This window comes from Coenobita brevimanus, chromosome 50 (assembly GCF_032717465.1).
Source record: "Coenobita brevimanus isolate Jiangsu-jjx chromosome 50, ASM3271746v2, whole genome shotgun sequence".
Classification (NCBI taxonomy): Eukaryota; Metazoa; Arthropoda; class Malacostraca; order Decapoda; family Coenobitidae; genus Coenobita; species Coenobita brevimanus.
In genome coordinates, this window is record NC_137003.1 from 53,859,827 (window position 1) to 53,875,746 (window position 15,920).

General features: G+C 41.5%; 1 protein-coding gene across 1 annotated transcript in view; it reads left to right on the forward strand.

Moving 5' to 3' along the window:
• LOC145399798 (uncharacterized) overlaps positions 1-15,920 on the forward strand; it is a 662,740-nt gene that overhangs the window by 351,571 nt on the left and 295,249 nt on the right. The window contains exons 4-5 of the mRNA XM_080272347.1: positions 1,943-3,050; positions 6,102-6,204. Coding sequence (XP_080128473.1) covers positions 1,943-3,050; positions 6,102-6,204 — 1,211 coding nt within the window. The remainder of the gene's footprint in view (positions 1-1,942; positions 3,051-6,101; positions 6,205-15,920) is intronic.

Genomic DNA, 15,920 nt, shown 5'->3' on the forward strand with positions numbered 1-15,920 from the left:
ATGAAGGAGTTACTGACACCTGCACTTAACCCCTTCAGCTCGAAAAGTGTCTCCTGAGCTGAAGAAAATCGTCTGAAAATGCCAAGAAAATGAAAAAGTCATCGTACTCAAAGGGTTAATCAGAGAAAACCAGAAAATGAAGTGGTAGTGAAGGGAAAGTGTACAAAATAAGTAGTCAGTGAAAAGTGTACAGAATAAGTGGTCAAGTGAAAGTGTACCAAATAAGTGGTCATATTTTAGTGCTTTATACTGCTTATATGCTCATACGTTTACTAAGTGGCTGCACTTGGAATGCGTAATCAGATGAAGCAAATATTAAGTGGTTATGAAGTGGTATAATTGTGATATAATTTTCAGTAGTGATTATACTAGTGATATCTCCTGAATTTTATGATAAGGCATACCTGTAGTGTAATTAATATCCCTGTACACCTGGATCATAGGTAGATTTCTCATGGTTAATCGCATAATAACGAAATATAAACGAAAATTAAGGGAAAAGTATTAATGAATGTCTGATATTAGATGAGTGATAATATTCGTATGGCTTCAGTACGATAAATATTTTTTAAAAAGTGAAATATAAAGAAAACGATACTTAATGAAGCAGTTTTTTTTTCTTTTTTTTTTTAGGGAGTGACTTTTTGGTACTGATTTTTTTTTTAATAACTATACAACCAGTCCAGTGAGTTAAAAAAAAAAAAAAAAGACCAAATATGAAATGGAAGTAAAGGAAAGTTTTGTATAAATCACAGTTTTTCGTAGAGAATGATTTATTGTGATTAAAAAAAAAGATATAATTAAAAAAAAAAAAATATAATGGAAGTACAGAAATTCTTCATGTGAATTCTGGTCGCAAAAAATCTCGGCGTAAATTGTGATTGGAATTAACATTTAAAGGTGAAATAGAACTAAAGAAACAAAAGAAAGCTGTAAAGTAAGTTTTTTTTTTTTTTCACCTAAAGAGCGATCACTTTCATATCTCGCGCCAGTGCCAAATCATCATCATCATCAGCAGCATGGAGTGGTCTAGTGCAGGGCCGGAGCTATCCACTCGGGAGGCGTAAACCAACCCCTGTACAGCGGGTCAGGACGGGTTGACAGGGGGACTGGTGTATACAGGAGAGGTGTCAAGGGTCCCCAGTTGAGAGTATCCTGCTGGAGATACGAATGTGCGATAAGTTAAGAGCAAAAGAGGAAGAGGAATAAGAAGCAAAATATAAGGTTAAACGATATAGAAAGAAAAATAATAAAAAAAAAATCAAGGAAAAAAGCTGTTCAAGAAAAAAGTGACGAGAGAGAGAAGAAAAATGTCTCGTCGTCGTCCCCTTTCATGCGAGATCAACCTGAGTGTAATCCAGGAGGAGGATTTGGATTACCTGAGGCACCGACGGGAGTGGACCCTGAGAGTCACCGACCCCTCGCCCGTCAGGGAGAGGACGTGGAGCGGCGGGAGCAGGCGAGGAGGGGTCGAAGGGGACGCGGGAGGGAGCTGGAGGAGTGGGAGAGAGAGGGGAGGCAGCTGGAAGGAAAGGGGAGAGGGGTGGAAGGGCGGGGGAGACTCAGGAGGGAGCTGGGAGAAAAGTGGAGGGAGAACAGCAGATTTGAAGGCAAGAGGAGAGAGGGGAGGGAGCTTGAAGGAGAGGGGAGAAAGGGGAGGGAGTTTGAAGGAGAGAGGTGAGAGAGGATGGGGTCGGGAGGAAAGTGGAGAGAGGAGAGGAAGCTTGAAGGAAAGGGGAGAGAGAAGGAGAGGCGATGGACAGGAGAGAACGAGCTGGATTGGTGGTGGCTGGAGGGTTGGTGGATGTGATGGTAGTAGGAGGGAGTGTGGTGATGGGAAGGGTAGGTATGAGAGAGACGGTAATGGAAGGGATGGTTGTGGAGGGAGCGGATACGGGAGTGATCATGGAAACTATGGTGTTGGTACTGGTGGCTCTGAGAGGAAGGATGAACGTACTTGCCCCGAAGAGAGTGGAGTTGAGAAAGACCACCCTGAAACCACTGGCAATGGGAGAAACAACCATGGAAATAATGGTAATGGGAGGAGAGGCCATGGTGGAGCGAATGGTGATGGGAGAGAGACAAAGCAAGGGAGCCCTGGAATGGAGGGACATGAACCTGGTATCGTCCCAAGCTCATTCACGGACGAATTTGGAGGCATGATTTTCGGTGAGGGGAGTGACGAGGAGAGTTCGGAGAAGCAGGAAGCAGCAGAAGGAACAGGAACTCACGATTACGAGGAACACGGAGAAGAACTAGCACCAGGGAAGCACCAGACCAACGCGTTCCTCCTGCAAGCCTGCGATGACCTCACAAACATGCCAATGGAAGCTGTCAATCCATTTTATTTAAGTTCCGCGGATCAGTCACCCGTAGAAGCTATTAATCCAAGTCTCGATTATCAGCTCTCCGACGACTCCAGTTACGACTACGGTCAGTACCATCAGGACTACGACCACAACAATCCCAGCTACCAGAATGACGACCACTACCAAGACTTCCAAAACCATCCTCCCGACTACTATCAGGATGACTACCACCAGTCCAACAATCTCTACCACGACTATTACTATCCTCATGACAACCAGCACCTTCACGACCCCTCCCACGATTACCACCATCCTGACGACCCCTGCAACGACAGCTACAACTACTACCACCACTCACCCCCTCTTTTAGACTCCCCTTCCGAGACCCGGCGCACAGGGGTAGCAATCCTAGACCATCGTTCCCCTTTGGTCACCCGCGCCTCCTTCACGCAGTACCCCTTCGACAGCGACACCGTGGACCTGCCCACCTCGACGCCAGTGCCCACCGTCCATCCAGACAAGCCCCTCCACAAGACGAAGAGCCTGGAGCACATCAAGACCAGCAAATCCAAGGGCAAGAAGTACCTGCAGAAGGCCAAACCGCTCTTCGCCAAGGTCACGTCCAACCTGAAGAAGGCCGTGTCGGAGAAGGACCTATCAAAAATTTCCGACGTCTCTGCGCTGGTTACCCCGACGGCGATGAGGACGAGTGGTTCAGCGGCCTCGGTGTCTTCTGACCAGGTGCGGAGTGGGGTGATTAAAGGTGACAGGTAGATGATTAGATAGGTAGCTCAGGTAATGGGTTGGTGAGGTAATGGATTCGTCATGGATATCATCATCGTTATCTTGGTGTTCTTTTCGTCTCCGTTGTCTTTTTGTCGGTTCATTTGTCCTCGTCATCGTCGTCTTCGTCTTCGTCTTTTTCTTTCTCACCACCACCACCATCACCATTATCATTGTCGTCGTCATCGTCGTCTTCATATTCATTTTCATCTTCATCTTTACCTGCATTATCATGACTACCGTCGTCCACGTCGTCGTCTTCGTCGTCGTCATCTTCGAAATAGCTATACAGATATATCAGAGAGAGAGAGAGAGAGAGAGAGAGAGAGAGAGAGAGAGAGAGTACAAAAGAAAAAAGGAAGGAAGGATCTTTAATGCAGCAGAACATGAGAGTACTACAGAGAGAGAAAATAGAAGAGAGAAGGTGAAAGAGACAGGTGGAGGGGAAGAAGTGACTAGGGAAGAGCATGTAATAAAGATTTAACCCCATTAACTACGATGGCGTCATTTTAACACTGTTCCCTCTGTCAACACACAATATTATTCAACTTAAGAGAGAGGTACGGTAGTCAGAACGCTTCATACAGACTCCATTCGTCCAATTTCCAACAGCGCTCGCCCCTTACCTGAATAAAATCGTGTGAGGATTAAATGCAACAACAAAGCCATTAAATGCAACAACAAAGCCTTCGTACTGGAAGGGGTTAAATGAGTGAGAGAAGGTACATAGTTACACAGAGCACACAGACCCTGAGGTGTTATATAGATACACAAACCACACAGACCTGTTTTTTCTTGGTGGTCCGATCTGTATATTAATGGACTCGTGTTTTAGTTAACCTGTGCATATTCAAGAACAGGGTAGCAAGGCATAAGGCTCTCCCCCACCCTCCTAACCCTCCGAGAATCTGCCGTACCGGAAAATAGGGAGAAGAAACGCCTGGCAAGACTGAAACGCCGGTAGGAAATTTTACAGGAATGATAGAAAGTAGTACTGAAAAGGAAGCGCCCAGTATGAAGGTGCAAAAATAAGACTGCAAAACATGCATTTCATATTTACTGTATATCTATATTTTCATTTTAGCATTCATCTATATGTAAGTCTGCCTATTATATGCCAGTTTATTTTTTATCTGCCTATCCATCTATTATATTATGTTTGTTTGTGTGTCTGCCTGCCTACCTACCTATCTATCTGTCTTGTCTGTCTATCTAAATCTATCAACCTATCTATCTGTCTGTCAGCCTACTGCGCTGTTTCTCATCAAAATACGTGTGCACATCGTCAGAATAAAGAACATGTGAGAGAGCTTGAGTGAGAAAGTGAGTGAGTGTTTATGTAAGGTGGGTGTCCGAGAGAGCTTAACAAATCCATCCCTAAGCCAGTAATATCGGTGAACTGTGTGGGATCAGGCGTGAGAGAGAGAGAGAGAGAGAGAGAGAGAGAGAGAGAGAGAGAGAGAGTCGGGGAAGTTATAGTGTGGCAAAGAAGGCGTGGATAATTTTGAGATTGTGTACGTTTCAGTGCATGTAAGACACACACACACACACACACACACACACACACACACACACACACACACACACACACACAATCAGCACGAAGGAATGTCCGCGATAAGAGATAGGAAGATACACTCCAACCATGTGTTCATATTCTCTCTCTCTCTCTCTCTCTCTCTCTCTCTCTCTCTCTCTCTCTCTCTCGTGTGTAGCATTTTTGTGTCCATGTCGTGTAGTATGTTTTTGTTTGTTCAGCGTGATTGGTAAACAAGAATAACAAATGCGGGGCTAGAACAGACACAAGAGTAGGAGCAGCAGCAATAACAATAACAGTAATAACACCACCACCACCACCAGCAACAACGACAAGCAGTAACAAGAACACTCTATCATCAACGACATGTACACTATCATCAACAACAGCATTAAGAGAAGCAGGAATAAAACACTAAGAAATAAATAGCAGTTAGTACCTCTGCAAGTCTTTGTTCTAAATATAATAATAAAAATAATGATAATGAAGATAAAGATAAAGATAAGTTGATAAAAATAATGATAATGAAGATAAAGATAAAGATAAGTTGTCATGCCACTACTACTACATATAATAATAATAATAATAATAATAATAATAAGTTTAGTGTGCAATTTCTTCCTGTGCAATCAGAGGAATCATGGCAAGTGCACCCCCAGTCCTGCAATATGCATGAAAGAATTGCAAAGTAATATTACGCGTCATAAAAGCCCGATGTAAGAGCCACGTGATGGTAGTGGCGGCATTATGTGTGAAGGGTGATACTCCAGGACACACTTAGTAGTAGTAGTAGTAGTAGTAGTAGTGTAGTAGTTGTATTGTGGTTGTAGTAATAGGAATAGCCAGGGAATGGGAGTTAAAGCACACACACACACACACACACACACACACACACACACACACACACACACACACACACACACACACCGCTGCGATATAGGGCGAGTTGCCGATAATGACACCATCTTCCTTCGAAGGGTTGAAAATAATAATAATAATAATAATAATTTTATTATTATTATACAGAGAGAGAGAGAGAGGGAGAGCGTGAACATGCATATCGTAATATTCTGTAATAATTGAAGGTTCTCTCTCTCTCTCTCTCTCTCTCTCTCTCATTATCCGCGAGTGAGCTTTTTTTAAAATAAATATTTCTGTTGATAAAAAAGATTGTTAGCCTGTTACCGTATACTTATCATCATCATCGTTTTGTTATTCTTTTATTAACATTATTATTTCGTAATTTTAATATCTGTAAGTGTATCCTGATTGCGGGAGAATTTGAGTATTTTTTTTCTTATCTTCTTGTATACTGGTATGCTTCTTCCTTTACAAGTTAATAGTTAGTTATTCTCTTTATTTTCTGAAGTGGTAGTTAGTTATATTTACGGTGATTTTAGTTGCGTTTCTGTATAGGCTATTTTTTTTTCTTCGTGGACTAAAAGCTCTTTCCCTTTCCTTTCTTTCCCCAGGGTGGTAGTCCCGGTCCTGCCTCCCGCCGCAGCAGTAACTCCCTCCGTCAGTGCGACTCACTCGAGGACATATGCGACGATCGGCACCTGGAGAATGGATTGGGTGAGTTAGCCCTGAAAGCACACCAGTTTTCTTTGATTCCTATGTTTACATTTTCGTTCGGTTGTCAGTAATTTTTGATAATAATTACATATACGTGAATCAGGGTGAATTTAGCCATACTGTAGATTATATAGTTATTTTTTTTTAAGTGGATTTTTTTTTTATTCTGATTGCGGATAAGTAGGAAATACACAGGAATTAACGCGAATTCGGTCTTACATTCAATTTTATTTTACGTTTTTCTTGGGTGAATTTCTCGTTGTGGTTTGTTTTCGAGGTAAGTGGTATTTATGTCACCGAAAAGTTTAATAATTTTTATATATTTCTTAAACTTTATATGTGTTATATCACTGGAATTGGTAAGTAGCCCACAAGTTGTTTTCTTTGTTTTCGATTTACTGCATATATTACCCCCTTCTCCCCCCCTCCCCCCCATATCCAAAATGCACTTGTTGACACACGTTCACGCCTTCCAGTTACGAACACATTTTGAACATTCTATCATAATAACCCCTTCACTCAGAGAGGCTGTTGATCATTCAGGGACAACCCCTTCACTACGAGAGGCCTCCCCTTAGCCAATAGAAGCGGTAGGTCTCTCTCTCTCTCTCTCTCGTGAACAAAATCGTAACTTTAATCCTACCATTTTTTTTTTAGTTAGTCACTAAATTCTCTCTCGTTATTTATATTTTTGCATACGAGTTTGGCTTTAATAATTCCCATTGTAATCATCATAATAACCAGTATGAAGGAAAAAGCAGAATTATTTGCTATGTCTGCCTCTCTGTCTGCTTCTCTGCTGCATGACTTAGCATTTAGAGAAGGCAGACCGAAGTTTATGCCGTCTCATCCATCTATCTATTGCCAGACTCCATAATCCCGTAAGGGGTGGCCACAAACAAAGCGCCTCCATGTCGCCCTGTCCCTCATTTCATTTGTACTTTTATCCTGTCCACCACCAAACATCTTTCCACATAATAATTAACATACTTAGATTCTGAGTCATAAGTCGATATCTTTTTCCACACCGCTGTTCCACATCTTCCACACCACAGTTCACAACTTCCACACCGTAATGCCACATCTTCCACATCACAATTCCACATCTTAGTTCCGTAATACCTCTTCCGAAGCGATTCATTGTACTTATTATACGTTACTGTCCTCTTTTGCTTAACTCATTGTGATATCGCCATACTCTGGGTAAGGAAGGTACAAAACGATATTAACCAGCCGGATGCAAAAATAAATCGCTGAGGAAATTGTGTTAGGGAGCCTCCTTGACCGAAGAAAATACGGAGCAAGGTCGGTAAGGTCACGAGGGGAAATTATACTCAGGTCATCGTAGTGAAGAGGTTAATCACACTAATTACCCTCATGTGTTCGTCATCTGGAGGTAATTAACCCCCCCTCTCCCCCCGCCCTCCCCAGCCCCCTCCGGCTCGACTCAAGTTCACAATATACCGGTGAACCACTTGTTAGCCCACTCTCATAGGTAATTGGGCAGTTAGTATATTTGTGTCACATATTTACCCCCGTGGACAAATATTTCGCCTACTATTCCACCGCTTCCACATCACCCTTAGGGCATGTCCGTCACTTTCCTTTGTGGCACATCACACTGGCAATCAACAGAGGAAAGTGAGAAGTGGAGGAGGTGGAATATTAGGCGATTTTTGTGCTGTACGGTAGTGGCCGACCTGCACACGCCTTAAAGTTTGTGGGGTTCGACTGTGCAGGTTCAAGTCATAGGTAAAATGGGGAGTTCAGATTGAGGTTATAGATTTACCTGCTGATTTGATAGAGAAAAACAGGCGGTCCAGTTTATTTTGAAGTTGACCAGTTATGTGCTTACCTTCATGTTTATTTCTGGACGCCACTTATATTATCCATGTTCATTTAAGATTTTTGCCTTGCTCAAAAAAAAGCTCCAGACTTTAAAATTTACCATTGTGAGAGTGGGCTAAGGCCTTTGTATATATATGCACTTGTTTTTTATATATTGTGTCCTTTTTACGGTATATGCCCCACGGTTTACACTTTTCATATATAAATTATTTGTGTACATATATTAACAACAGACTTTGCTTTATCACAAGTTGCTCTGCTTGTTAAATATGAAAAGGTTAAATAATTATGTTAATGTTAAGCTAGTTCTTGTGGAGACTAACAGTTTTAATAATAATGATAATGAGAGAACTTGTAGAAATAATAATAATGATGATAACAGTAATAATCAGAATAATAACAAATAATATCATCAGTAACAGCAGTAAAAATTTTGTACCTTAAAATTCTAACTAATTATTTTTTAGGGAATTTAAGTGTTGTATTTTAGACAGGTAATTGACTGAGTACTAATTACATTCTTGAGTTTCCATGCATTACATTTCAGGAGATTACATAGTACAGTATTTATGTATCTCAGGGTAAGTTTCATGTGTACTGTATATATATGTGTACTGTATATATATATTTTTAAAGATGGTTCATTATTAGGGTAAGATTTTTTCCATTCCTTTTTTTAGTAATTGTATGTACTGCTTATAATATTAAAATTGTTGTTATTATGTTTAAATATTTCTTCCATTATACTTTCAAGGTTTGTGCTCTTATGATGCTGTTAATCATTAGACTTTGGTGTGTGTGTGTGTGTGTGTGTGTGTGTGTGTGTGTGTGTGTGTGTGTGTGTGTGTGTGTGTGTGTTTCCAAATCTAATCACCCATCGTAAACTGAAGATAAATACGAAAATCTTTCCTTTGGACCAAAATATTCATCACATTTCCAGCATTTTCATTGTTTTGCATCTGAATTGAATTATATTTCGCAGTAGGAGATTTTACAAGAATTTATTAATATCTATTCTGGTGTTATCTATTGGTTGCCTACGTGTGTCAGTTTTTCTGTCTGCTTTGTGTGTTTTTTTCTGATATATTGCGTGTTTTTCGTTTTCCAGGCTCTTTTTTATTCTTTATTTTTGTCATTTATTGTGGTCATGGTGATGATATGAGGACTATGTTTTTTGGAATTGCAGTTTTTATGTATATTTTTGCTTTTAGTTTATTATTATTATTATTATTATAGAATTACATAGTACATAGCCTGCGTGGTGAATTTTCAACTTCGATTGGTACGAAATCAATTCTGTCACTTCAAAAACCATTCCTTGATTATTATCTCTTGGGAAGGAGGGGACAGGGAGGCCGAAAACAGGGTGAAGGGATGAAGGACTTGAAGATCCGGAGAGGGTTGAGGAGGAGGAGGGAGGGACCAAGGACGAGGTAAAGGATAAAGGGTAGGAGGAAAGGGAATCTGAGGACAGAGTGAAGGATCAGGAGGAGAGGGAGAGGAAGACTGAGGACGGGATGGCAGGGGGAGGAGGAGGAGGAGGAGGAGAAGGAGGAGAGAGAGGACGGGGTAAAAGTTGGGTGGTGTGTCGTAAAAGGATGGTCTTCACTGAGTAGGGACAGAAATGCTTTGAGATGCCTTTTGTCGAGGATTTGGCGTAAGTTGATAGATAGACAGATAGATAGATAGATAGATAATGTTCCCTGTTTCTATCCCACTCTCCCCTAACCTCCGTTCCCAAGATAGATATGGAGGGTAGATAGATAAGTAGGTGGATAGATAAATAGATAAATGTCCCCATTCTTTTCCCTTCCCACCACATCCTTCATTCCCCAGTCCCCATCTTCCTTTCCTTCCCTTCCTGTCCATTCCTTTCGTTAATTTCCCTTCTCTCTTTCCTTCCTTTTCCTTTCCCACCCTTCCCTTTTTTTTTCCCTTCCATTCTCATCCTTTTTCTTTCTCATGGTTTTCCCTTCCCTTTTTCCTCTGTCTTTCCCTCCTTTTCTCTCTGTCACCACCTGTTTCACTTTCCATCCTTATATATCCCTCTCTTCTCTTTTTTCTCTCTCCTGTTTCTTTCCTATTTCGTTATTCTTCTTTCTCTCTCCCCACTTTTCTCTCTTCCCCTTCGCTTTTCCTTTCTTCCTACCCCTCCTCTCCACATGCTTTCTCTGCCTCCTTCGCTCTCCCTGTCTTCCCCAATTCCTTCTCCCTCCTACACCCACTGTTTCTCCCCCTCGTCATTTCCCTCCCCTACACCCCCCGCCCATCCCCCCTTTGTGGCCTCACTCTGACCGCTGTATTGAATCATATAAACTTTGGGAAGGGGCGGAAGTAAGTTTGAAATTTGGAGACAAGTGGATGAAATTTTGGTAGAATAAAAAGCGAAAGTAGTGAAGTTTTTACCCTGTCTCTCTCTCTCTCTCTCTCTCTCTCTCTCTCTCCAGCGAAAAATGCCAAAATAACCTGAACTGCCATATAATTTTTCTGTGTACAGTCGCCCAAATAAGTTGTGTCACGAAGGCCATGTAAAAATCAGTAGGCTGTGACAATACTTATTAACGCGGCTGTACAGAACCAGTTATTTAAATTACTATATACACTATCACCCGTTTGAATTACTATGGTGTGTACATTATCTATAATATACACTTACTTTGCACACTATCAGTCCTGTAAAAACCATTCCCAAAATATATTTAAAAATGTACTCCACTAATCACATTATTTTACTTTACGTCACCAGTCATAAATTCACCCTCCATACATCACCATATAACTTCACCCTCTATGCATCACCATATAACTTCACCCTATATTCGTCCGTAGTGATATATATGCATGGTATAGAGTGTGGTGGGGTGTGCCTGTGTGTGTGGTGTCGGTATATCAACTTCGGGTATTGAATATTTTAGAGAGGCCGGAATACGAGTGTGTGGGAAGAGTTGCGTCTCTCTCTCTCTCTCTCTCTCGTTTTCAGGTCACTGCTTCCTCCCAATCATTCTTCCATGTTTGTTCATCTCTCTGTCTGCATTTATCTATACATGTATATTATCTCTGCATCTATAAATATCTAAATCTATTTCTATATCTAAGTCTACGTAGCTTATCATTCCATGTTTATTTCTCAGTCTGTGTCTTTCTATACCAGGTATCAATCTTTCCGTCTGTTACGATCTCATTTTCTTTTTCCTCTCAGCCCTATCCCATTTTCTCTCATCCTCATTTTCTATCATGTTGGAAGCTGGGGAGGGGGAGACTTAGCTATTCATGTCCTTCTTTATTTATGACTTTATTACGTACATCTGGAGTCTGGATATACTGAAGGGATGATGCAGGGAGCTGGAATGTCACTATGGAAATGGAGGGGGGGACATAGAGGCGCATATGTATGGGTTGTGTTGTGGGGATGGATGGATGGATGATAGATCAGTTGATGCATTGATAGACAGGTTTTTGATAGACATGGATGGATTGATGGGTAGATTGATTTGTGGATGGTAGATAGATAGATAGAGAGGTGTATGTAGATAGATAATGCTAGGAAATTACTGTCGATCGATGTAAATGACTAAGCTTAGCATAGTTGGTGATTGGAGGAGAAGATGGATAGATAGAGGGTTGGATAGATAGATAGAGATAGATGGAAGAGAAAGAAACATCAAGACGAACTGACAGACAAATAGACTGTTGGACTGATAGATAGACTGAATATCCAACAAACAGAGATAGATAACAGTATACAAATAGATAAATAGTAGACATACAGATAATTGAAAAAAAAAACACAAAGGTTAGGAAAGAGTGCACTTTAATAATGACACTATTATTATTGTTATTGTTATTATTACGGTTATTATTATTATTATTATTTTTATTATTATTATTATTATTATTGTTTTCTCCCTCCTTTGCATCTTTTTCTTCTTCTTCTTCGTCTTCTTCTTTTCTTCTTCATATTATTATTATTATTATTATTACTATTATTATTATTACCACCACCACCATATTTCCCGCTGTCTTAAATACAACGCTTCGAATAAAAAATCAAGAACACAGAAAATCACAATAACTATTACCAGGCTAAAAATCAGAAAAAAAACCCAGACATATTCATTCACCCATCAACCAATCCTTCATGTTAAAGAATATTGTGATTGTCAGTACGGGGAAATGTAATATAGAAATTCGGATATATGCTAGACTCAAAAAAAAAAATGAAAGATGAAAAAATGAAATATGCCACATCGACCTATATATATATATATGCTTGGTAAGTTTTTTTTTTTTATGGGATTATCTTGGGGATTAATGATGAGGATTTATATTGGGTGGTTGTGATTTTTTTTTTTTAGTGGGAAAATGTGTGTGTGTGTGTGTGTGTGTGTGTGTGTGTGTGTGTGTGTGTGTGTGTGTGTGTGTGTGTACTTTATATAGTTTAAGAAGACAGCAAAGAAGAGAGAGAGAGAGAGAGAGAGAGAGAGAGAGAGAGAGAGAGCAAATAGGAATGAAAAATAGGAAAGGGTAAGAAGGAAGGAGTAAAGAACCCGTGAGAGAAGTTTAATAAATGAAGAAGAAAAGAGGAAAAACAGAGAGAAGAGTAGACAGAATGTAAGAAGACGAAGAGGAATAAAGAGAATAAAGAAGACTAAGGAGAGGCCGTCCAAGAAGAGAGCAGAGGAGAGTGAAAAAGAGTAAAGAGGAGGATGGAAGACAGTGAGCACCTGGGTCAAGCGTCCTTTAGAGAAATAGGTCCAAGTGACATCTGGTTAGAATAGAGGTCGTAAAGCCTCTTCCTCTTCCACTTCCTCTTCCTCCTCCTTTACTTCCGGAATATTAGTCCTCTTCCTCTGCCTGTTTTTCTTCCTGCCTTCTGTGTCATCTTTCACTTCGTCCTTTTCGTTCCTAACTCAGTTCCTCCACATCTTTCCTGCAGCTGCTCTGTGTGTGTGTGTGTGTGTGTGTGTGTGTGTGTGTGTGTGTGTGAGAGAGAGAGAGAGAGAGAGAGAGAGAGAGAGAGAGAGAGAGAGAGAGAGAGAGAGAGTGTTGCTGGAGTTAGAGAAGTAGCCGAACTAGACCAAAGATGTAGAACTTCCAGCCCTCGCGTCCCATTTCCTCTGCCCTCCTTCCCCTCTTTTTCTCCCCTCCTCTTCCGCTCCTTTTCCCTCCTCCCCTTCCCTTCCTTTTCCTTCTTCTTCTCCTCCTTTCGTCCCTCATCTCCTTCCCCTCCTGTCTTCGTCTTCCCCTTCCCCTCTCTTGCCCTTCCCCTCTCTTGCCCTTCCCCTCTTTTCCCCTTCCCCTCTCTTCCCCTTCCCCTCTTTTCCCCTTCCCCTCTCTTCCCCTCATTTTCCCATACCCATACTTATCTCCCCCCTCCCTTCATCTACTCCCCTCTTATTTTTCCTCTCCCACCCTTACTCCCTTTCCTTTTCCTCTCACCCTTACCTTTTCTTTTCTTCTCTGTTCCTCCCTTTTTCCTATTGCCCTTTCTTCCTCCTCCTCCCCCCTTCTGTGCCCTCCCTCCCCTCCTCCCATCCCTCTTCTCCCTCCCATTCTCCCCTCCCTTCACTACTCGTTATCTCCCCTTCTCACACCTCCTCCTCCTCTCTCCCCCTCCTTTTCTGTCTCCCCCTCTTCCTCTTCCTTTTTCTTTATTCCTCCACTCATGATCCTCCCTCTTCATATCTTCCTCTTCATCTCTCCCTTACTCTCCTCCCCTTATCTCTCTCCCCTTTTCTCCCCACCTCTCTCTCTCCCCTTCCTGCTTTGCCATCCTTATCTTCCTCTCATAGATCTAGATATCATAGTCTTTTCTGCAACAAATGAATTCGAAAAGAGTATTATTCCTGTTGCGGTTTGCTCCTCTTTGTATTCCTTTGTACTCCTCTTCCCCTTCTCTTCCTTCTCCTTTTTCACCCTTCCTTCTCCTTTCTTTCCCTTCCTGCTTTCTTTCCCCTCCTGCTTTCTTTCCCTTCCATCTCCTTTCTCTCCCTTCCTTCTCCATTCTCTCCCTTTCTTCTTTCTTTTCATTCTCCTTTTTTCCCCTTCCTTTTCCTTTTTTCCCCTTCCTTTTCCTTTTTTCCCCTTCCTTTTCCTTTTTTCCCCCTTCCTTCTCCTTTCTTCCCCTTCCTTCTTTCTTTTCATTCTCCTTTCTTTCCTTTCATTCTCCTTTTTCCCCCTTCCTTCTCCTTTCTTTCTCTTCTTTCTCCTGTCTTTCCCTTCCTCTCCATCACTTCCCTCTTCTTCATATTCACTCATTGTCTCCCTTCTTTCCATCATTCCCCCCTCCCCTTCCCCCTTCCCCCCTCCCCTAATGGAAGGTAAACACGAAGCAGTAGCCGAATTGAGGCAGGGGCCGGTAATTGACCACTGGGGGCCGAAAGTTCACCATAGGCACCGAAATCTCCCACCTTTCCTTTCATCTCGCCCTCTCCCCCAACACACTTCATTTTATGATTTATTTTACCTATTTTTATATTTAATTTTCTTTTTATTTGACTCATTATTATTATTTTACATGATAGATGCTGTTATACGTTTGATGTCTACATGTATTTATATATTTATCTATTTTTGGTTTTATTTATTTATTTTTTTGGTTTTTACCCATATATTATACCTTTACTTATTTACTTATTTATTTGGGTTCATTGTTTTACTTAGATGTTTTGGTCTGTACGTCTCAATTTTCTTTCTGGTACCATGTAATTTTATTGATTTTTGGTAATTTTTAAAAATAATTTTGTATTAAGCGCTATTGATTATTATTAATTTTTTTTTTTAATATTTTGTATGTGATTTGTTACTCATGTTTCCATCATTTTTTTTTCATTTTCTTGATTTAGTGTTTTTTTCCCTTTGGTCTGATCGCCTTTTTGTCTGTCTGTCACTTTGTCTGTCTAAGATTTTTGTTAATACTTGATATATGATTCCTTCTCTGTGTAAAAATCTGCCCGTCAGGTTGTGTGTGTGTGTGTGTGTGTGTGTGTGTGTGTGTGTGTGTGTGTGTGTGTGTGTGTGTGTGTGACTACCGAGCTGTGATTGCGTTAATTTCCTTTCCTTCATTGTAGGTCCCCCTCCTTCTCTCTCTCTCTCTCTCTCTCTCTCTCAACATATGTACCTCTCCCTTCCTCCCTTTTTCTCACCCTCGTTTTTCCAGACCTTCCTCCATTGTTCTCCCTCCCTGTTCATCAACGTATTCCTCTTTTGCTCCCTCCCATTCATTCTCTCCCTCCTTCCTCCACACAAGTAACAGAGAGAGAGAGAGAGAGAGAGAGAGAGAGAGGGCGTCAGTTAGGACAATGGTAATCTCTTTCGTTGCCTCACTTTGATCTCGTGTCTCTTACCTTCTTCCCTCCCCTCCCCTCCCCTCCCCTCCCTTCCTTCCATTATCTTATCTTACCTTTTTCTTCCTTATCTCTCGTTCACCCTCCGCCTTCCTTCTTTTTTCCTCCCTCCCCTTCCCACTCTTACCTCCCTTGTTCCATTTCTCCTCATTATTGCTTTGCCTCCCCCTTCCCTCCCCATCCCTCCCTTCCCCACGTGTCTCTTCCCTTCGCATCGCCCTTTTCTACTTTCCTCTCCACCCCCATCCTCCGTTGTTTCTCTCTCTCTCTCTCTCTCTCTCTCTCCTTTCTTCCTTTATCTTTCCCCTTCCTCTCTCACTTCGTCCCCTCCCCTCCCCTTCCATTTCCCTTCTCTCTTTTCTCCCCACCCTATTCTCCCCATCCTTTCGTTGCTCTAATATTCCCTTCCCACACCCCTCACTTTTCCCTTCACCCCATCCCCTCTCTCCTTCCCTTCCCTCTTCCTTTCTGTTTCCTCTTCGTCCTCCCTTCCTCCTTTCTTCCAGTTTTCCTTTCCTCCCC